The 23,993-nt window shown below is 40.9% G+C and overlaps 1 protein-coding gene and 1 pseudogene across 9 annotated transcripts in view; both read left to right on the top strand.

The window, feature by feature from the left end:
* Positions 1-23,993, top strand: part of GREB1L (GREB1 like retinoic acid receptor coactivator) — a 280,943-nt gene that overhangs the window by 233,296 nt on the left and 23,654 nt on the right. For all 9 annotated transcript variants that reach the window (XM_058692548.1, XM_058692547.1, XM_058692546.1 and 6 more), the window contains 4 exons: positions 11,880-12,013; positions 14,919-15,258; positions 20,745-20,860; positions 21,453-21,697. In XM_058692548.1, coding sequence (XP_058548531.1) covers positions 11,880-12,013; positions 14,919-15,258; positions 20,745-20,860; positions 21,453-21,697 — 835 coding nt within the window. The remainder of the gene's footprint in view (positions 1-11,879; positions 12,014-14,918; positions 15,259-20,744; positions 20,861-21,452; positions 21,698-23,993) is intronic.
* LOC131490304 (ferritin light chain-like) lies at positions 2,996-4,039 on the top strand (annotated as a pseudogene).

Raw genomic sequence — 23,993 nt, 5'->3', positions numbered from 1 at the left:
CAGCCATGTTATGAATATAAAAGAAAAGTTCTTGAAGGAAATTAAAAGGCACCTGGCAGGCTTAGTCAGTTAAGCATCCGACTTGATTTCAGCTCAGGTCGCAATCTCAGGGTTGTGAGATCGAGCCCTGCATTGGGCTCTGTGCTGGACATGGAGACTGCTTAAGATTCTCTTTCCCTCTCCCTCTGCCCCTCCCCAACACTCTCTCTTGCTCTCTCTCTCTCTCTCTCTCAAAAAAAGTGCTAACCCAGTGAACACATGAATAATAAGAAAGTAAAACACCTTATTGCTGATATGGAGAAGATCTGAATGATCTAGATAGAAGATCCTATCAGCCACCACGTTCCCTTAAACCAAAGCCTAATCCAGACCAAGGCCCTAACTGTCTTCAATTCTGGGAAGACTGAGAGAGGTAAGGAAGCTGCAGAAGAAAGATTGGAAACTACCAGAGGTTAGATCATAAAGCTTAAGAAAGCTTATGCCTTCTGCATAACATTAAAGTGCAGCAAGTGCTGATATAGAGGCTGCAGCAAGTTATCCAAAAGACCTAGATTATTAATGAAGGTGGCTACGTGAAACAAATTTTCAATGTAGATGGAACAGCCATCTATTGGAAGAAGACGCCTTCTATGTCTTTCATAGCTAGAGAGAAGTCAATGACTGCCTTCAAAGCTCCAAAGGACAATCTGACTGTCTTGTTAGGGGCTACTGCAGCTGGTGACTTTAAGTTGAAGCCAATGCTCATTGAGCATCCTGAAAATCCTAGGGCCCTGAAGAATTATGCTAAATCTACTCTTGTCTGTGTTCTCTAAATGTAACAACAAAGCCTGGTTGACAGCACATCTGTTTACAACATGGTTGATTGAATATTTTAAACCCACTGATGAGACCTACTGCCCAGAAAAAAAAGATTCCTTTCAATATATTACTGCTCATTGACAATGTATATGCTAACCTAAGAGCTCTGATGGAGATGTACAATAAGATGAATGTGGTTTTCATGACTACTAACACAACATCCATTATGCAGCACATGGGTCAAGGAGTAACTTCTTATGATTTAGGAAAATACATTTCATAAGGCTATGGCTGCCATAGACAGTGATTCCTCTGATGGAAATGGGCAAAGTTAGTTGAAAACATTCTGGAAAGGATTCACCATTCTAAGTGATTAAGAACATTCATGATTCATGGGAAGAGGTCAAAATATCACCATTACCAGGAGTTTGGAAGAAGTTGATTACAACCCCTGTGGATGACTTTGAGGGGTTCAAGACTTCAGTGGATGAAGTCACTGCAGATGTGGTGGAAATAGCAAGTGAACTAAAATTAAAAGTAGAACCTGAAGATGAGACTGAATTGTTGCAATCTCATGATAAAAATTGAATGGATGAGGAGTTGCTTCTGAAGGGTGAACAAAGAAAGTGGTGTCTTGAGAAGGAAACTACTCCTGGTGAAGATGCTGTGGAGATTGTTGAAATGACAACAAAGGATTTAGAATATTACATGAACTTAGTTGATAAAGCAGTGGCAGGGTTTGAGAGGATTGACTCCAATTTTGAAAGAAGTTCTACTGGGGGCAAAATGCTATCAAACAGCATCACTTGCTACAGAGAAGTCACTCATGAAAGGAAGAGTCATTCAATGTGGCAAGCTTCATTGTTGTCTTGTGTTAAGAAATTGTCACAGGCACCCCAGCCTTCAACAACCACCAACCAAATCAGTCAATAGCCATCAAAATCAAGGCAAGACCCTCCACCGGCAAAAAGATTATGATTTGCTGAAAGTTCAGATGATGGTTAGCATTTTTAAGCAATAAAGTATCTTTTAATTAAGGTATGTACATTGTTTTTTAAACATAATGCTATTGTACACTTAATAGACTACAGTACAGTGTAAACATAACTTTCGTATGTACAGGGAAACCAAAAAATTCATTTGACTCATTTGATTGTAATGCCTGTTTATTGTGGTGGTCTGCATCCAAACCCTCAAATCTCCAAGGTATGCCTATATATAAACAGAATCATTTTGTTGTACCCCTGAAAACTAATACAGTGTTACATGTCAATTATGTCTCAATTTCAAAAAAAGAAAAAATACCACATTGTATACCTTAAATATATACAATTTTTATTTGCAAAAATAATAGCTGGAAGAAGACAATTTTATAAATTAAAAAATAATTTTTAATGTGTATTTATTTTTGAAAGACAAAGAGAGACAGAGCATGAGTGGGGGGGGGGGGCGGGCAGAGAGAGAGGGAGACACAATCTGAAGCGGGCTCCAGGCTCTGGGCTGTCAGCACATAGCCCAACACAGGCTCAAAGCCATGAACTGTGAGATAATGACCTGAGCTGAAGTCAGATGCTTAACCAACTGAGCCACCCAGGCACCCCTGGAATAAGACAATTTTAAAAAATCAAAATGCTCTGGGGATTGAAATGAGGGAGAAGTCCCACCCACTTAAGAGCATTAGAAAATGCGACATGGAGAGAGCACAGTGGATGGGCCTTGCAAGAGAGGAAGGAAGGAGCAGACAGACTGAGGTGTGGGCTCTCCTGAGAGCAGACAGCTCGGGCAGCACCACAGAGGAGGAAACAGGGATTTTTCAGCAAACACTAGGAGGATGAAAAGAAACTTGGGACTATATACACGGAAGCTTGAAGTCCCAGGCTGGAAAAGTTTACACTTATTACAAAGGCATTAATGATTTTCTTGTAAGGGCATGGTATTATTAAAAATATGGTTGAGCCTTGGGGTGCCTGGGTGGCTCAGTCAGTTAAGCGTCCGACTTCGGCTCAGGTCATGATCTCGCAGTCCGTGAGTTCAAGCCCCGTGTCGAGCTCTGTGCTGACAGCTCAGAGCCTGGAGCCTGTTTCAGATTCTGTGTCTCCCTCTCTCTGACCCTCCCCCGTTCATGCTCTGTCTCTCTCTGTCTCAAAAATAAATAAACGTTAAAAAAAAATTAAAAAAAATATGGTTGAGCCTTGAACAACACAGGGTTCAGGAGGACCCACCCCTGCTCAGTTGAAAATTCGCATATAATTTTGACTCCCCCAAAACTTTACTAATGGGCTACTGTTGACCAGAAGCCTTACCGATAACATAACACCTATTTTGTATGTCATATTATTATATAATGTATTATTACAATAAAGTAAGCTAGAGAAAAGAAAACATTAAGAAAGTTGTAAGGAAGAGAAAATACATTCACAATACTGTAAAGAATCTGCATATAGGCAGAGCGACTGCCAGTCTTGCAGATCTCTCTTGCTTCAACAGTGTTTAGACATAACAGACCCAGGGATGCCCCTTCTTCCACCCTCCACCCACCCTCCAACCTCTTTTCCAGTCACAACCTCCAGAACCATCTTCTTACCGCCTTCTGGCTCCAGGAGTAGCTAGGACCAGTTTTTGAGCTTAGCTCCTTCCTTATTGCCAATCAACCATGAGCTCCTGGATTTGTCAGAATGATTCCATTAAGGTGGAGGCCGCCTTCAACTGCCTGGCCAACATTCATCTGCAGGGCTCCAACACCTACATCTCTCTGAGCTTCTATTCCAACCTCAACCATGTGGCTCTGGAGGGCTGAGAGTCTCTTGAAGATACAAAATCAGCATGGCAGCCATGCCCTTTTTCAGGATGTGCAGAAGCCCTGTCAAGATGAGTAGGGTAAAATACTGGATGCCATGGTCTTGGAAAAGAATCCGAAGCAGGCCCTTCTGGATCTGCATGTTCTGGGTTCTGCCCACACAAATCCCCATCTCTGTGACTTCCTGGAGAACCACTTCCTAGATGAAGAAGTGAAACCCATCAAAAACTTGGATGACCACCTGAGTCACTTCTGCAGGCTGGCTGGCCCCCAAAGCTGGGCTGGATGAGTATCTCTTCCAAAGGCTTACTTTCAAACATGATAGCTGAGAGCCTTTGGAGCTCAATGGCTTTTGAGGGACCCATGTGCATCCCACTGGATGTCAGGACTTCTGCCTGAGCCTCTCCCTGCAGCCACTAGGCAGCTTTTTAATCCCCCTGAAGTCCTCCCCCAAGCCCTGCACCGAAACAAAGCTTGGCATGGAAACAAAGCTTTTTGCAGAAAACAAAACAAAACAAAACCTTGTGTAAGTGGACCTATGCAGTTCAAACTTACGTTGTTCAAGAGTCAATTGTATTATCAGAATGCACGTATTTCTTTTATACTAACAATGTAAATGCACAACTTGATGAATTTTCACAAACTGAAAGCACCTTTAGAATCAGCACCCAAGATGAAAAAATAGAACATTACCACTACCCCCAGAAGACAGGCATTGCCCACCAAAGGGTAACACTCTTCTGGCCTCTTCCACCCTACATTTAGTTTGCCCAGTTTTGAACTTGAAATAAATGGAATCATGCAGTTTGCATTCTTTTGTATATAGCTTCTTTTACTCAGCATTGTTTGTGAATTCTTCTCTATTTTGCATGAGTCATAAAACATTCTTATTGCCATATATGGATTACACTGGGAGAACACCACAATTCATTTATCCATCCCATTCATTTATTTCAAATAGTGCTGCTATAAACATTCTAGCATATGCCTTTTAGTAGACACAGGTATGTATTTTTGTCAGGTGTATATGTGGGAATGAACACATATGTTCAGCTTTAGGAGATGCTGAGAGGTTGCAATTTAAGGCACTTCATTAATGATAGAAGTCAAATCAAAGTGATTAAAAATAGATCAGTTGGGGTGCCTGGGTGGCTCAGTCTAAGTGTCTGACTTCAGCTCACGGTTTGTGAGCTCAAGCCCCACATTGGGCTGTGAGCTGCCAGTGCAGAGCCTGCTTGGGATTCTCTCTCTCCCTCTCTTTCTGCCCCTCTCCTGCTTGCACTTTCTCTCTCAAAATAAATAAATAAACTTTTTAAAAAATAGGGAGATCAGTCATTTGACTTTTCTGATCATTCAGATTAAAATTAACAAATACATAGTGGTCCTAGCAAGAAGAAGTATGGGAGAAATGGTCAATTTTTTAGGATTTTTTTTAGTTTATTTATCTTGAGAAAGAGAGTGTGTGTGTGCTTGCTAATGGGGGAGGGGCAGAGAGAGAGAGAATCCCAAGCAGGCTGCACACTGTCAATGTGTGGGGCCCTTGGGGCTCAATCCCATGAACATCATGACCTGAGCCAAACCCAAGAGCCAGATGCTTAACTGCCTACCTGACTGAGCCACCCAGGCGCCCCACCTAGGATTTTTTTATTGGGGAAGAGGCAGTAGTCAGAGATGTCTTTGAGGTGATGCCTTTAGTTGAAGAAAAAGTTCAAGAGGAACAGTGATCTGTGGAGAGCAGATGAGGTGGAATTTGAATGAGTTAAGGCTGAGATGAGTGCACTATTGCATATGCACATTTGGAGTTTCTACTTTATGGTGCTTTATGACATAGTTTTGGAATATTTGTCAAGAACAATGATCACGGCAATCCCTACCAAAATAACACCAGCATTCTTCACAGAGCTAGAACAAATAATCCTAAAATTTGTATGGAACCAGAAAAGACCCCAAATAGCCAAAGCAATCTTAAAAAAGAAAACCAAAGCTGGAGGCATCACAATCCCGGACTTTAAGCTGTATTACAAAGCTGAAATCATCAGCATGTATGGTACTGGCACAAAAACAGACACTCAGATCAATGGAACAGAAGAGAGAACCCAGAAATGGACCCACAAACACATGGCCAACTAATCTTTGATAAAGCAGGAAAGAATATCCAATGGAATAAAGACAGTTTCTTCAGCAAGTGGTGCTGGGAAAACTGGACAGCGACATGCAGAAAAATGAACTTGGACCATTTTCTTACATAAACTCAAAATGGATGAAAGACCTAAACATAAGACAGGAAACCATCAAAATCCTTGAGGAGAAAGCAGGCAAAAACCTCTTTGATCTTGGCCGCAGCAACTTCTTACTCAACCTATCTCTGGAGGCAAGGGAAACAAAAGCAAAAATGAACTATTAAGACCTCATCAAAATAAAAAGCTTCTGCACAGCGAAGGAAACAATCAGCAAAACTAAAAGGCAACCGACAGAATGGGAGAAGATATTTGCAAGCAGACATATCAGATAAAGGGTTAGTATCCAAAATCTATAAAGAACTTATCAAACTCAATACCCAAAAAACAAATAATCCAGTGAAGAAGTGGGCAAAAGACATGAATAGACACTTTCCCAAAGAAGATATCCAGATGACCAACTGACACAAAAAAATGCTCAACATCACTCATCATCAGGGAAATACAAATCAAAACCATGATGAGATACCACCTCACACCTGTCAGAATGGCTAGCATTAACAACTCAGGCAACAACAGATGTTGGCGAGGATGTGGAGAAAGAGGATCTCTTTTGTACTGCTGGTGGGAATGCAAACTGGTGCAGCCACTCTGGAAACCAGTATGGAGGTTCCTCAAAAAACTAAAAATAGAACTACCCTATGACCCAGCAATTGCACTACTAGGTATTTATCCAGTGGATACGGGTGTACTATTTCGAAGGGGCACGTGCACCCCAATATTTATAGCATTGCTATTGACAATAGGCAAAATATGGAAAGAGCCCAAGTGTCCATCAACAGATGAATGGATAAAAAAGATGTAGTATATGAACCTACGATGGAGCATTACTCGGCAATCAAAAAGAATGAAATCTTGCCATTTGCAACTACATGGATGGAACTAAAGGGTATTAATGCTAAGCAAAATTAGAGAAAGACAAGTATCATATGACTTCACTTGTATGAGAACTTTAAGAGACAAAACAGATGAACATAAGGGAAGGGAAGCAAAAATAATATAAAAACAGAGAAGGGGACAAAACGTAAGAGACTCTTAAATATAGAGAACAAACAGAGGGTTACTGGAGGGGTTGTGGGAGGGGGGATGGGCTAAATGGGTAAGGGGCCTTAAGAAATCTGCTCCTAAAATCATTGTTGCAGTATATGCTAACTGACTTGGATGTAAATTTAAAAAATAAATAAATTATATTTAAAAAAAAAAAGAACAATGATCACAGAAGCAGCTGGTGTGGATAAAATCATTGAAATAGACAATGAAGAGAACTACCAAAAGGGCAGTGAGGTCAAGGACTGACAGGCACACACCACTGGATTTGGCCTTAGGAGTCTTTGGTGACCTTCCAGGTAACAGCGTCTGTAGAGCAGAGCATTTGGCTGGAGGAAAAGCAACGATAGCAGGGAGAAGACAGGGAGAGCTACAGGATGAGGGTCATTAGGAGGGCAGGACTTGGGGAGGGATATTTATTTTTATTTTTTTTGCAGGAGAAGGGACATTTTTCCAAAAGACATAGTGATTCAGTATGATTTGTGATTTGTGATTCTTGGGATGCATGTTTCTTTTGAATAACATCATTCAGAGTTTTGTAACATTTTAAAAGGGTGGTCCCATTGACATCTATTACAAGGTTTATAATACAAAACTAGAGCTATAGTTTAATGCAAACTTAATGATTGGGGAAAGTTTTCACATCTAATTCCCATTTTTAGTATCTCTAGTTCTTGATCTACAAAGTCTTTGTAGATTAATAAAATACTGGCTCCAATTGATCACAAGCCATCTGTTTAATAACCCACCCCATAATTTTGCTAAGAAAGAAATTACACTGAGGACAGGTGGATGCATCCTATCCAGCAAGTTAAAATGCTGCATTTTAACTTGGAGCATTAAAATGGAGCATTAAAATGCTCCAAGAACAGGCTTGGAGTAGGATTTTAGATTTTCCCAAAGAAGCAGGACCAAAAATGAGAAGGAAAGTGAAGACCACAACACAGAGGAGAAAGCTTTTCCACGGACTCTGTGCCAACAGCCGGATAAGGAGAGAATGCAGATGAATGACTTTTCATCCTGAAATGACTCATTTGACACAATTATCCAGAACTCAACCAAGAACCCAGAAGGAAGGAAGCAAACAAATAAACAAAATGGCTTTCAAGCCTCCAAAACAGAGGCTGCTCAATGTATGTTTTAAGGCTCTGCTGTTTCGAAGAACATACTCTGGTCCTCTAATAAAGCATTTTTACTCTTGAAGATCCTATTCCAACAAGAAGGAATAACTGGTTTGGGGGGCCACGAAAAAATAATTAAAAGCTGTCAATTAAATATTGCTTTATTTTCTATCTTTTGGGCCTTTTGAATCACACAGTTGCTTATCTGTTTGGGTTACTAAAGAGCTCAGAAACAAATTTGTAGCCCACTTCTAACAAAATGTGCATTTTTGAGAGCACTAGCTTCATCCCTGGCCCAATCTTATTTCTCTTACCCTTGCTTTTTCTTCTTCTGACTGCTTAATTTATTTGTAATTTATTATATTTATTATATTTAAGATGCTGTATTACCTTTATGAAATGAGTTTGTGGGTGTTTAAAGAAAAATGCCAGCGGCACCTGTGTGGGTCAGTCAGTTAAGCATCTGACTCTTAATTTCAGTTTATGTCATAATCTCACGGTTCATGGGATTGAGCCCTGAGTAAGGCTCTGTGCTGACAGCATGCAGCCTTTTTGTGATTCTCTCTCTCTCTCTGTCCCTCCCCTGCTCGTGCTCTCTCTCTCTCAAAATAAACATTTTTTAAAAAGGAAAAATACCAATACATAATAAATAACAAATAGAGACTAAAACACATGGGCCACACGGCAGCTAGGAGAAATGACTGGGAAAAATTAATGTAGAAAAGAGGAAAGAAAACCATTGTTTGAGAAAACACAGATGCATGAACTCAAAAAGCTTGCTTAATATTCTGGGACTATTTACATTTAAGGACATCTTGTCATACATCTCAGGATCCTCTGAGGGAATCTTTGTGTCACATCCCAAAATAGTTATTCATTTTCACAGTGATGACTGAGTCATCATGAAGGGGGGATAAATTAAATACAGGGAATTCTGCTTATGAAGGCAGAAAAGCATAGATTCCATTTTTAAATAAATATTTTTTGTAAAAGAGTAAGATTTTCTGAATTACCATCATTAGATAACGTCAGAAAAGTTAAGTTTTTTGTAATAGGATTTTTGAGTTTGTTAATCTCCGGAGAGTTCTATATATAGCATATGTATCAGTATAGAGAATTGCTTCATGAGGGAAAAGTCTGACCTGTGACTGTACCAACATAAAAAATGCTATTCTTCAGAACATGCCTGAACAAAGCAAAGAGAAAACAAACCATCTGTTAAGTCACCATCTGCCTTAAGAAAGCAGGTCAACATTAACCACATATTAAGTTCATTTGAAGGGAAAAAGAAGTTTGGTTTCTGTCCCCAAGATAACTGTGGAGTTGATATCAGGTTGTATAATGAAATACAGTTTTTTCAGCTTTATTGAGGTATAATTGACAAATAAAATGATAAGATATTGATTTTATTTTAACAATTGGTTATCGTGTTTATTTATTTATTTTTAATTTATTTATAATTAACATACAGTATTATGTTAATTTCAGGTGTACAACATAACGATTCAACAATTCTTTACATTACTCACTGCTTACCATTAGTGTAGTCACCATCTGTTACCAAGCAGCAGTATTACAACATTATTGGCTATATTCCCTATTCAGTACTTTTCATCTCAGTGACTTCTCTGTTTTGTAACTGGAAGTTTGTACTTCCTAATCCCTTTTATCTACTTCATCCATCCTTCCATCCCCCTTCCCTGTGGCAATAAACCAGTTTGCTTTATTCATTCATTCATTCATTCATTCATTCTCTCTATATTTAACAGTTTTGGGTTTTTGTTTGTCTCTTTGTTTCTTTGCTCATTTATTTTGTTTTTTAGATTCTACATGTAAGTGAAATCATTTGGCATTTGTCTTTCTCTGATTTGTTTCACTTAGCATTATAGCTTCTGGGTCCATCTATGTTGTTGCAAATGGCAAGATCTCATTTTTTTACTTTAAGTTTTATTTGAATTCCATTTTTAGTTAACATACAGTGTTATATTAATTTCAGGTGTATGTAGTAATTTAACACTTACATACATCGTCTGGTGTTTATCACGACAAGTGCCCTCCTTAATCCCCATCACCTATTTCACCCATCCTCCCACCCACCTCCCCTCTAGTAACCACCAGTTTGTTCTCTATACTTAAGAATCTGTTTGGGGCACCTGGGTGGCTCAGTCGGTTGAGCATCCAACTTCAGCTCAGGTCATGATCTCACACTCCATGAGTTCGAGCCCCGCGTTGGGCTCTGTGCTGTCAGCTCAGAGCCTGGAGCCTGCTTCAGATTCTGTGTCTCCCTCTCTCTCTGTCCCTCCCCTGCTCATGTTCTGTCTCTCTCTGTCTCAAAAATAAATTAAAAAAAACATTAAAAAAAAAAGAATCTGTTTCTTGATTTTCCTATTCCTCTCTCTTTTTTTGTAAAATCTCATTCATTTTGTAATTGTAAAATTGTAAGATATTTAAAGTGTACATTGTGATGATTTGATATACATATACACATACATTGTGAAAGGACTTCTCCCTTCTAGTTAATTAATACATCCATCATCTGACATATTTATATATACATATAAATATATGTGTATTTTTTAGTAAGAACATTTAATTTCTACTCTCTTAGCAAATGTCAATTATATATTATAGTGTTAACAACTATAGTCACTATATTATACATTAGACCCTCAGACCTTATTCATTTTATAGCTAAAAGTTTATACCCCTTTTACCAACCTCTTCCTATTTCCCCCACCTACCCCCGCCCCCCTCCCCACCCATGGCAACCACTATTCTACTCTCTGCTTTAATGAGTTTGACTTTTTTTTTTTTTAAGATCCTTTATCTGAGTGAAACCATGCAGTGTTTGTCTTTCTCTAACTTATTTCACTTAGCATTATGCTCTCAAGGTCTATTTGTTACAAATGTCAGGATTTCCTTCTTTCTCATGACTGAATAATATTCCATTGTGTGGACATATACATATACGTACTATATCTTTTTTATCCATTTATCCATTGACAGACACTTAGTTGCTTCCATATCCTGGCTATTGTGAATAATGAACATGGGAGTGCATATATCTCTTCTATATCCTATTTTCATTTTCTTTGGGTAAATACCCAGAAGTGGATATTTATTGATCAATGATTCAATTTTTAATTTATTTGAGGAACCTCCATATTGTTTCCCATGGTGGCTGTACCAACTTATACTCCCACCAACAAAGCATGAGCGTTTGCTTTCCTCCACACCCTTGTCAACATTTGTTATCTTTTTTCTTCTTGATAAACAACTATTCCAACAGGTATGAGGTGGGGTGCCTGGCTGGCTCAGTCAGTCAGTAGAGCAAGAGACTCCTGATCTTGGGATCATGAGTTCAAGCCCCACATAGGGCCTAGCACTTACTTAAAAAAAAAAAAAATGAACAAGTGTGAGGTGATATTTCACTACAGTGGTCACCAAGTTGTTATACATTAGATCCTCATTCTGATTTGCATTGCCCTGATGATTAGCGGTGTTGAGCACCTATTCATGTACCTACTGACCATGGGCATGTCTTCTTTAGAAAAATGTCTATTCAGTTCCTCTGCCTGTCTTTAAATTGGGTTGTTTGGGTTTTTTGCTATTGAGTTATGTGAGTTTTTAAAATATATTTTGGATATAACCCCTTATCAGATATATGATTTGTAAATATTTCAACTATACTATAGGTTGCCTTTTCATTTTGTTGAGGCTTCTTTTGCTGTGCAGAAACTTTTTAGTTTGATAGTATCACTTGTTCACAATTTTTTTAACCTTCCAGGAAATAATATATTGCAGGGATTTCTCCTCATCCCTAGGAAACAAGACACATTGTATCCTCTCCTCACTGGATTTTGCTCTGTTTTGAATCAGGAGGACATGAGCTGTGAGGAGAAGTTGTACTTCGGCCTGAATGAATACAGTAAGTCTCTACAGTGGGGAATCACAAGTCCACTTTTGAGATGTGATGAGACTTTTGAAAAAATGGTGAACACGCTCTTGGAAAGGTAAGTAAGGACCTTCAACTTTTACTTTAGCCATACTTGTGTATCTAAAATAGCCGAAAGTCTCTCATGTCACTGTCACAGGAAGTTTGGTGGAGCACCGGCTGTGCAGATCCCATGCAAAGGCAGAATAAAAATAACATCTCCTAAGATGACCTTTTACTCACATAGGTTTTCTGTGATCATCCAAGACTAACAAAGGAAACTAACAACCCAAAGTGGGACTTATCATGCTCCACTTTTCATGCTCTGAGTCATCTCCCAAGCATGCGACTACCAGGGGATTAGATGGGCAGAGGGATTTACTAATTAAAGACCAGTTCCTCTGAGGTGTGGCCTCCCCCACCGTATACCCTACACTTTTTCATTTTCCCCTCTTTCCTCCTCTATTCACACAGGCAAGTACCCTTAGATGACTCAGTAAAAACTGAACTTTACTATGAGAGTGGGAGTATAGACTGGAGAAAATTAGGAGCAATTAGATCATTGAAGTGAGTTCAGTTCCAAGGGCGTCTCCTTCAGTCCCTGACCTTGGGAGTTAAAGATCATGACTTTTCTGTCTCTTCTGCTTTCTTTTTATTCCCCAAGTCCAGGTCAAACTCCAGAAGAGTAAAGAGTTTTCCTATTTTTTTCTCTCTGATTTTGGATCATAGACTTGAAGCATCACAGAGGCATTAGAATTTACGTAACCTAATACACGGCCCTCCCTGCCCTCCGCTGCAATAGTCTGTCTGACCTTCCAGTGATGGGGGCAGTTGGACTCTTTTTGATGAGGCACATTCTAATTTTCAGTAGCTTTCATTCTTCAAACTGGCCCCAGTTGATCATAAGCCACCTATTTAACAACCTGCCCTATAACTTTGCTAAGAAAAAAGAAAGATTAAAAATGAGGACAGGGAGATACGTCCTATCCAGAGAGTTATTATACTGTGTCAAGAAAAGGAACAACCTTGGAGTAGGATTTTATGTTTTTGCAGCTGTGGGATTTAAGAAGACTTAACCGACTCTGTGACATTAATCCTTCCACAGCACATGTGATCTTACTTTCCAGAATCATCCCATGAGTCTCCCTTTTAAGTGTTTCCCACCCACTGGCTTCATCTACCAGCTTGGAACGTACCCTCCATTCTGGTAACATCATTCAGAGTCAATCCTGTCAACTTCTCTTACAACCTTGGTAATACTTACAAAACAACAATTACAGTTCAGTGCAAACATAACAGCTTGTGAAGACTATTCATTTCTAAATTCATACTTCTTTCAGAGTATGAGATCTAAATGCCTATAGATCAAAGTTACCATGTATTCTAACTTTGGCTTTCCTACCTGGCCCATCAAAAAACATTAAGCTTGTAACATGGATCTTGTGTGCTCACTTCTTCCAACCCAGTCACTCAAACTAATACTAGCTACAGTTTATTGAGTGTTTGAAGAATTTGCCCAGCATTGAGTAAACTGAAGGATTTCTTCACTTTTCCCCAATCTACCAAATCCTTGCAATGTAAGGAAATGTTGTCAGAGACCGGAATGAATCTAGACACAGCTCTGCCCCTGACCAGTTGCATGATCTTGGGCAAGTAGCCAGGTTTCTCTTATCCTTTTAACTCATCCTCCTTCTGGTAGAAAGGGGAGTGGTCAAAACCAGGCCATCCACGGTCCTCTCCAGCTCTAAAGCACTTCAAAACCACGCTATTCATTTGATGACCCTAATTGGTATTTGACCCTGGGTTTTTCTGTGCACGCCTGGCAGACCACTTGTCTTACTTTAAATAGAATTATAACGTGGAACAAAGGCAAACCACCCCATGGCCTACCCAGCTGCATGTGCTGCCAGCTGGCGACCAGAAAGCAAGTTCACAGGCTCATCCTCATTTCGCCAGCACCTCCTTTCTTGACCAGCACCTCTTCATGCCTGCAAGGGGGTCCTCTTTGTCCATTTGTACTTAACTGCCAGCAGGCCTGGCTTTCTGAGGAGTAACACACAAATGAGAGATTGATTTTCTGCCTGCTCTGTAATTGTAAAAAGTTCCAATTTGAACAAAGTGACCCTCTTACTTGGCAGTCCAGGCAGGGTGGGGTGGGGTACCAATGGGTATTGGGATGATTCAAGGACACCCCTATTTGCCAGGCCCCCTTGACTAAGCAGTGCTCAGGTGATAGGAGGCTTCACCACTAGGGGATGCTATTTCCCCACTCAGCTCCAAGTTTTCTCCAGCACCAAGGTACACTTAATGGGAAGATACAGTTGTCTTCTTTATTGGAAGATAAACTGCTGTCTGTGGAGTGGCTACCCTGAAATTAGTAATTATTAGTAATAATTATTATTTGTATGTCTGATATTTTTCAAACATACTAATGTCTCAATTTTCTTTACTGTAGTCAAGTATCAGAGAAATAAGCTGACAATACCACCATGCTAACTCAGTGCCACCAAGAGGTTAGGATCCAGGAATGATCCATTATGACTGTGTCAACAATTAACCTGACAAGACCAGTGCTTCTCAAAATTTAATGTGTATATAAACTACCTGGGGATCTTGTCAGGATGTGGGTTCTGATTCAGATATCTGGGGTGGGGGAATTTGGCATTTCTAACAAACTCCCAGGTGATACTGCCACTGGATGCTGCTGCTGGTCCATAGACCACACTGAGGGAAGCTAGGGGTTGCTAGATCATCCCGAAGCCTCTTTAGCTTGCTTTGCCTATCCCAACGGGTTCTGATTCACAGGCGTTGAAAGCTCAGCTTTTCCTTCTAGTGATGTGGGTTCCAAGGTCATGCTAGAGCTCAAGCCTTCCATTGACCAGTAACCCCTTCCCACCATGCTTAGCCTGTATTTCTCCCACAAAGACCTTGCTGTCCCAGCTGGTCCTGCTGCCTGAGTGCGAGCTCCCTGTGTTCTGTTGAAGGTACCCCAGGCTACACAGCATGGTCGTCCGCTGCTACCTTCTCATCCAGCAGTACTCAGAGGCTCTGATGGCCCTCACCACCATGGCGTCACTCCGAGACCACAGCACACCAGAAACACTCAGCATTATGGATGACCTCATCAGCTCCCCAGGAAAAACCAGAAGTGGGCGGGGACACATGCTCATTATCAGGGTGCCCTCTGTGCAGCTGGCGATGTTAGCCAAGGAGCGGCTGCAGGAGGTGCGCGACAAGCTGGGGCTGCAGTACCGCTTTGAGATCATCCTTGGGAACCCTGCCTCTGAACTCAGTGTTGCAACTCACTTTGTGGCACGATTAAAGGTCAGCAATGGTCAGACATCTCTCCTTTGAAATACCATTTTTTTCTGTTTTCTACAAATCCCACATAGGTGGCTCAGAGGCCTGAGTTTAATAGAGTTTTGCACATGTGTTGGTTTGATCTTCATGACAATGTTAAGACTAAACAAAGGGACATGTTCACTTCCCGAATTGGGAAGCCAGTTTATTAAGATTCTGTCAAGCCCCCTTTTTATCATGTGCATGCAGTTGGTCTTCCATGCTCTCCAACTGCAGGTGCAAAAATGAGATGACCCAATTTGACCCCATGTTTATTGACCTTGTTCAAGATGCATCTAGCACACGGCCATCTGTTTTCTCAGAAAAAAAAAGGTAAGTTGTTCTCTCAGTCCTCTGTGGGTACCATCAATTCACTAATTCTTTTCTGTCTACCTAGCCTGTCATCTCAGGTCTAGAGTCGGTAAAGTATTTTGTTTTATCTTTAGTACTCATATAGAGCTATTCCCCACCCTCTTGCATGTGGATTCTTCAACAGTTTGTTGTTTCATTGAACTTGCTTTGACGCAGCCCTGAGGCTTGCTGGTCTGACTTCTCTAAGCCTACTACAGAGGGCTTAGTGCATGAGCACAGCCCCCTCCCCTCGCATGGCAGCAGGACTGACTACTTCTCCTAAACCCTCCTGTTAGGCATGGAGGGGGTGGGCCAGAATTCCTAAATCAACTAACCTAACTCCCTCCTTTATGCCCTGCTCAGGTTTTTCTGGGGACCTTTATAATCCAATGTGTTCTAGCTATTAGGAAGCATTTAATGAAACAACTGCATATCTATCTACGTATGACACCAAGCTAAGTGTACTGTATGTCTGAGTTAGACCAGCATGGTATGTGTACCCTGCACACTAAAACCTGAGCTAAGTCGGGTTAAGAAAAATCCAGTTTGGCACAAATTTGATGAAAAGAAAGCACATAGTCTTGGGGAATTTTCATTTTCATCCTGGGCTTCAGTTTCTCATCTGCAAAATGAGAGAGTTGGATTGTATGATCTCCAGGAACTCTAATTTGAAGATATTATTTCGTGTTCACAAAGCATTTTGCGGCGCACCTGGATGGCTCGCTTGGTTGAGTGTCCAACTCTTGATTTATGCTCAAGTCTTGATCCCAGGGTCATGGGATCAAGCCCCACATCAGGCTCTGTGCTGAGCATGGAGACTGCTTGGGATTCTCTCTCTTTCTCTGTCTCTCTCCTTCTACCCCTCTCCTGCTCTTGTGCATGCTCTCTCTCTCTAAAAAAATTAATTAATTAAAATTGAAATGAAAAAAATAAAGCATTTTGCAAATGTAAACCTTTTATTGTATTCTATTAGTTAACCTAAATCGAATAATCCAAAATGCAAACAAAATATCTTGTATTAGCTTGATAAGCAACTAGAACAAATAAATCTAAAAATAGAAACCCTTTATTTAATGGAAATTATAACAAAATTTATATTTCATATGTTGATATAATGTTCACAACTTTTTTAATATTTATTTTTGAGGGACAGAGTGAGACAGAGCATGAGTGGGGGAGGAGCAGAGCGAGAAGCAGGGACACAGAATCCGAAGCAGGTTCCAGGGTCTCTGAGCTGTCAGCACAGGGGCTTGAACTCATGAGCTGTGAGATCATGACCTAAGCCTGATGTGGGGCTCGAACCCACAGACCAGGAGATGATGACCTGAGCCAAAGTTGGACGCTTAACCAACTGAACCGTCCAGGCACCCCAGTGTTCACAATTTTATTTTATTTTTTATTTTTTTAATATTTATTTATTTTTGAGAGAGAGAAAGAGAGATGGGGAGGAGTAGAGAGAGAGGGAGACACAGAATCCAAAGTAGGCTCCAGGCTCTGAGCTGTCAACACAGAGCCTGATGCGGGGCTTGAACTCACGAACCGTGAGATCATGACCTGAGCCAAAGTTGGATGCTTAACCAACTGAGCCACCCAGGCACCCCTAGTGTTCACAATTTTAAGTGATGATTATAGACCACATAACTATGGAATTTCTAGGATGGATAACAAATGAGAGTCCTGAACTCTTCTTACAGTATAATGCATTGAGACATATGTCTTGAAACAATTTGAACGATACTAATGATTGGAAAATCTGGAAAGGCAAATAATCAGTGCCACTGTGTGAAGCCTCACAAACCTATTGCAGGGAGATGGTTGAAAAGGATGTGAGGCTGCAGAATCTTCTCTGGGCCTCCATGACACCAATCAAGTATAGCTATTTATAGTCTAGGTCATTTGTTCAGTCTTCAGAAATGCCAATTACTAAGTCAGTATACATCAGCAGGTCCTAAATAATTCGCCCCTCTGGGTCATAATTTGAAAACCACAATCAAGACCTCAGGTTCCTTTCTTTTCCTTTTCCTTTTCCTTTTCCTTTTCCTTTTCCTTTTCCTTTTCCTTTTCCCTTTCCTTTCCTTTCCTTTCCTTTCCTTTCCTTTCCTTTCCCTTCCCCTCCCTTCCCTTCCCTTCCCTTCCCTTTCCTTCCCTTCCTTTCCTTTCCTTTCCTTTCCTTTCCTTCCCTTCCCTTCCCTTCCCTTCCCTTCCCTTCCCTTCCCTTTCCTATTTCCTTAAGTAATCTCTATGCCCAATGTAGGGCTTGAACTCACAACCCCAATGTCAAGAGGCCTAACTGGCTGCTAGCAATCAGAATTACCTTTGGGGCTTTTAGACAGCAGCTGTTTTGCAAGCGCTGTTCTGAGAGCATGCCATACATTAAGGGGGGGGCCCAAGTAATACTCAGAGAAGTTATATCTCAATTTGTATGAGTAGCTGCCAGTCACCAACCACACAAAAGAGATTTTTGTATTCTCAAAACTGCTGGACTACATCAATGCATCCTGTTTATACTCTCTCTTTGTGTGGAAGTGAAAATATGCACTCCTATTGAAATGTTCATATCCTAAGCAAAACTGCCACTTGCCAGGTGATTTCTGCTTCACACATTTATTTCTAACTCACCAACCTCCCTTACCATTGTTGGGTTGGCATGGGTTGCTGGGTGTGCCTTTTATCTGTAGCCTTGAGTAACATCCTCTGCTTCTTCTCCAATTGGATGGCCTTATTTCTGTGCTTCCCTCTAATTATCCTGTTAGGTATTATGACTAACTTACAAGTATGATAAGCATTTTGAAAGGATACAAGGCTTAAATCTAAATAAGCCAGTTTCTCCAGAAGGCTTGTGAAGCTTTCATCAGATTTCTTTAGCCTTGAGCCCCATTTTTTCCTTGGAACTCAGTGCCCACCCAGTCTTTTGTGTTTGTATTAAATGCTCTGCAGTGAAGAGGTGCCTGGGTGGCTCAGTCGGTTGAGCAGCCGACTCTTGATTCTGGCTCAGGTCACGATCCCAGGGTCGTGGAATCGAGCCCCATGTCAGGTTCCACGTTCGTGGAGCATGCTTAAGATTCTCTCTCCCTCTGCTTCCCCACCCCCCACTCCTGCTCTCTCTCTCTCTAAAATAAAGAAAATGAAAAACAGTATAAATAAATAAATGTTCCATCCAAGAACTGTGACCATTATTCATCAGAAATAGCAGAGGGACAGAAAAGCATGTTGTAGTGGTTTGGCTAGCTCTGATTGGTCAAGAGTAAAAATGAGATTTCTTTAATAATCTTTTGAAAATCTTTTGTAGAGTAAAACATCCCTTATCCCATCATTATAACTTGACCTCATTGTTGATGGAACCATGACCTCTGGATGGTTTCTGGGAGGAAAATCCATTCAGGGAGAACCTCAGTGTCAGGAACATCATGAGTCCAATGCGAGGGTTATAAGTAAAATGATTCCTATTCCCAAAATTGTTTATTTTAAATTAGATAATGTTATTATTCATTTTGACATGACAGTGTATATAAAACTGAATTCTTGTAGATACCTTTCTTTTAATATTAAAAAAAATATTTTTGATAGGGGGCCTGGGTGGCTTAGTCAGTTTAGCATCTGACTTCGGCTCGAGTCACTATCTCATGGTTCATGAGTTTGAGCCTGTCATCAGGCTTGCTGCTTGCTATCAGCACAGAGCTCGCTTTGGCTCTTCTGTCCCAATCTCTCTCTCTGCCCCTCCCCCGCTCATGCTTGCTCTCTCAAAAATGAATATTTTTTAAATATATATATTTTTGATAGATTGGTTTTTCTAAGACAAGAAGAGTCTCTCAAACTTGTAAATCTATGTAGGTCCATTGATTTCCCCCTGGTATGCAAATATATGATAAAAGACTGGGCAACAAGGTCAGAATGCCTCCCAGTTTACAAATTATATATACTTTATTTGAATAATTGTGGGTATATTTATTTCTAAAGACTGTTTTATCTAGACATCAACAAATCATTAATCAAACCCTATTACATTATGTCTTGCATATTAAATTTCTTTTTATCTCTTTTTGTGTTTGGCAAAGGAAGTACCAGCCTATTTTTAAAATAAATTGTGTGCATTACTTAATAACCTCACTTCTTACTCTTTGTTCCCTAAAGCATTATCAGAAATGTCAATCTATTTCCTATAATTCCTGCTAGAAAGCTGTTATGAAGCATAGATACTAGATACTTCATAAAAGTAGTAGAAACCATCTTATCTACTTAAGAGATAGTCTGTTTTCCTTCTGCTCTAAAATAAAAATCTATAAGATCTTTTCACTTTTGAACATCTTTCAAGTTGGTGGGATTTTTTTCTTCCCACTGATTGACATTCCATTTACTAAAGATATATATATATACATGTGTATATATGTGTATATGTTAATCTGTATCAGAAGTTGATGATTAATAGATTATTTCTGGAACCATAAAACTAATTGCATTCCTCTTCTAAGTAAGGGTCAGCGTTGTTTTTTTTTTAATTGGTCTAGATTTGGTTATATTTTTAGCCTTCTTGAGAGAGACTTCTAAGAGCCCCAAGCCAATTATTATTTGCCACTTATTTTGACAGCCAGTATGGGGGAGGGGGGTGGGAATAACCATCAAGGGTAGCTAACTTGATGATTTTCTGGTGAATATCTGTTTTCATAGAGTTGAGATGCTTTTATTAGTCAGTCATAATTGAAACTGTCTTTTTCAGTTAATCAGCCCCGAGAGTCTGTCCATTATATGAAGAAAATATATTTATAAGTCTTGAGGCAGGTAATTTAACCAGGGTTTCTGTAAAGTTTGCATCACTGGCAGGGTATTTCATTGTATGTTTCTTTGATTTGTGTGGCTAATGCATGATGTATACCAAGATCTTCTGTTTTATCCTACTGAGATAAAACTAAAGGCCACATTCTTCTAGAGTGCTTCATTATGCCAATTTGTAGTAGCAATTTAGTATACACACACATATATGATACACACACACACACACACACACACACACCGGAAGTCATTTTAAACCACAAATGCATATAGAATGTGGACCTAGAAATCTTTTAAGAGGTGGAAACTTAAACAAGAGGTTTTAATTTTATCATATGGGTCCCTTTCTACAGACCTGGAGAGGAAATGAACCAGAAGAGTGGACCCCTCGGACATACCAAGATTTAGAAGGTCTGCCTTGTATTGTGATACTAACTGGCAAAGATCCTCTTGGAGAAACCTTTCCCAGGTACATTATGAATAATTATTTCTCATTTTTCCTTAGTTATCCAGCTAAGCTGACGGTTAAAACTTGGCTGACGCTTAACCATTTCATTCATTTAGCAAGGGGGAAGAGAATAATTTTCCTCAGAGATATAAGAAATATAGCCTGCCTTGACTATTTTGACTTTCCAGAGATTGCCTAGCAATTTGGGAATGGAAGATAGCCACAGTGAGAAGTGTTTATGCATCAAAGCAGAGAGGCAGAGAGGAAAAGCATGTGCCCCAAAACAGGATTTTTTAAATTTGGATGAAGTGTCTCTTAATCTGCTGTTCCCAACCCCTTTAAGAATCCAGGGCCTGCAGACAGGAAGGCAGCAACAACAATAATAACAGCATGAGTTGAATGCTCACTGTGTGTCAGGCATTTCTATAAATGCCTTACCTGTGCCATCCATTCATTCCTTACAATAACCATATGAGCCAAATACTGTTATTCTATTTTATACTTGGAGAAAATGAAGTGGCTGCTGTGAGGTCACAACAGCTAGGAGGCGACAAAGCTGAGACTGAAACCAAGGCCAGATGGACTCACCCAAAACATCATTACTTTTGTGTAGGTCTTTGAAGTACTGTGACCTCCGGCTCATCGACTCAAGCTATTTAACTCGCACAGCCTTGGAGCAGGAGGTGGGTCTGGCCTGCTGCTATGTCTCCAAAGAGGTCATCCGAGGGCCTGCTGTTGCCCTGGACCTTAGTGGGAAGGAGCAGGAGAGAGCTACCACCAGCGAGAATGACTCTGATGAGCTGCTGATCGACCTGGAGAGGCCACAGAGCAACAGTAGTGCTGTCACTGGAACCTCAGGTTAGTGCTTCCTTTTCTCTCTCAAGGGGTGAGGGATGGGAGTGAGGAGGTGGACAGACATAGGGGAGGCAGAGGCATTTACTCCCTCACACCTCTCAAGGCTGTCAGAGGAGCCTTCAGGGACTCGGGCAACCTGTCCAGACCTCAGTTCCCAATCCAAAGATACTTGGAAAACATAACTACTGAGAGCAGTCACAGAATTCTCCTCTGGGTAAACATTTAATGAAGAGCTTGGTAATAAGCAAAGTATAATAAATGTTATTATACCACTTTCCCTAGTCTTTTCTACCCTTTATCACCTCAAGGATAATATACATCTGGTATTTGCACAAAAGCCCTCATTTCCTTCTAGATCTGAAAGCTGTAAGTTTGTGTTAATTGGCTCAGTACCTGGCACAGTGCTTACCTGTTTGAATGAAGGAATGAGTGAATGACTTTTGTAAGTAGTTAACGGCAAATGTTTGTATACTCTGGGACCACTGCCTGTGCAGACCCACCATGCAGCCCGCCATCCCCTTTCAGAGCATTACTGTATGGCCTGTGGCAGTGCCTGGCATGAATTTTCTTCTGAGAAACTGTATTACAGCAAATGCAGCACTATTTCCATTTTCTTCAGATTGAGAGAGTAATAAAACTCCATATAGAAAACGTGCAGGATGTAAAAAAAGAAAAAAAACTTGGGGAATGTAACAAAGGATAAAGAGGACATTAAGAATAAAAACTCTGGGGTGCCTGGCTGGCTCAGTCAGTACAGCATGTGACTCTTGATCTGGGGGTCATGAGTTTGAGCCCCATGTTGGGGGTAGAAATTACTTAAAAAAATAAATAAATTGGGGCCCCTGGGTGGCTCAGTCAGTTAAGCATCCAACTTCGGCTCAGGTCATGATCTCATAGCCTGTGACTTCAAGCCCCATGTTGGGCTCGGTACTGACAGCTTGGAACCTGGAGCCTGCTTCAGATTCTGTGTCTCCCTCTCTCTCTGTCCCTTCCCCACTTGCACCCTGTCACTCTCTCTCTCTCAAAAATAAATAAACATTTTTAAAAAAATGAAAATGAAAACCCCTCTCTACCAGAGAAGACCACCATGAACATTCCTCTTTCCCACATCTCCTCTCTTCCATCACCATGACACACGCATGCAAACAAACACACACACACACACACACACACACACACGACTTCATGTCAAAAGCAGCATGAGTGTGTCTGTTCATTCTGGCAGCTGCTGTTGGATGACTGTGGGAGTCAAAGAGGCAGTCATCTACGGGGCTTTGTGTCTTGAGAGGGACCCTCAGCCTGGAAGAGCATGAGCTGCTTGCCTCAGCCAGGGGTCAAGACTGCACCTTTGCTCACCTCACCGCTCCAGGCTCCCCCTCCAGGCTCCTCTAAGACCAGTTCAGAATAAAGCCAACAGGTTTAGGGAATAGTAAAGAGTAACAGAAGAGAAGGGGGAAATAGCACATTTGAAAGTTTGTAGATAGCAGCATCAGTGACAGGGAGGCAAGGGAGTGTTTATGTTCTTCTCATGGCTCTTTTTTTTTTTAATTTTTTTTAAAATGTTTTGTTTACTTTTGAGAGAGAGAGAGAGAGAGAGAGAGAGGCAGAGTATGAGTGGGGAAGGGGCAGAGAGAGAGAGGGAGACACAGAATCCAAAGAAGGCCCCAGGCTCTGAGCTATCAGCACAGAGCCTGACGCGGGGCTTGAACCCATGAACTGTGAGATCATGCCCTGAGCTGAAGTCGGACATTTAACCGACTGAGCCACCCAGATGCCCCATCATGGCTCTTTAATCAGACTCCTCCTGGAGCACCCGGGTAGCTCAGCTTGTTAAGCATCTGACTTTGGCTCAGGTCATGATCTTGCCATTCCTGAGGTCGAGCCCCTCGTCGGGTTCTGTGCTGACAGCTCAGAGCCTGGGGCCTGTTTCAGATTGTGTCTCCCTCTCTTTCTCTCAAAATAAATAAAGCATTTTTGAAAAAAATTAAATAAAAATAAAATAATCAGATGCCTCCATTCCCTGCACTTGCAGAGCTGCCCCAGAAGGCTCACATATTCTTGGCCTTGCTCTCATTAACCACAAAGGTAATGGCTTGCCTTCTGCTGCTTAGAGTTTCCCTCCCTTTGAAGACAACCTGAGCAAAGGGCTATGCTCCCACCACTGAGCACACATCCCTCAGCCTTAGGTGGACTCTAGGGGTCCTTGGGGAGGCTCACTGCCCCAAGTGTGCAGGCTGTAAAGGTCAGGGACATGGGGGGAAAGGTAAGCTCTCAGACAAGACGGAAAGACAAGAAAGTC

This window comes from Neofelis nebulosa, chromosome 11 (assembly GCF_028018385.1).
Source record: "Neofelis nebulosa isolate mNeoNeb1 chromosome 11, mNeoNeb1.pri, whole genome shotgun sequence".
NCBI classification, from domain to species: domain Eukaryota; kingdom Metazoa; phylum Chordata; class Mammalia; order Carnivora; family Felidae; genus Neofelis; species Neofelis nebulosa.
The sequence above is the reverse complement of the archived record's forward strand: the minus strand, read 5'-3'. Positions and strand labels throughout refer to the sequence as shown.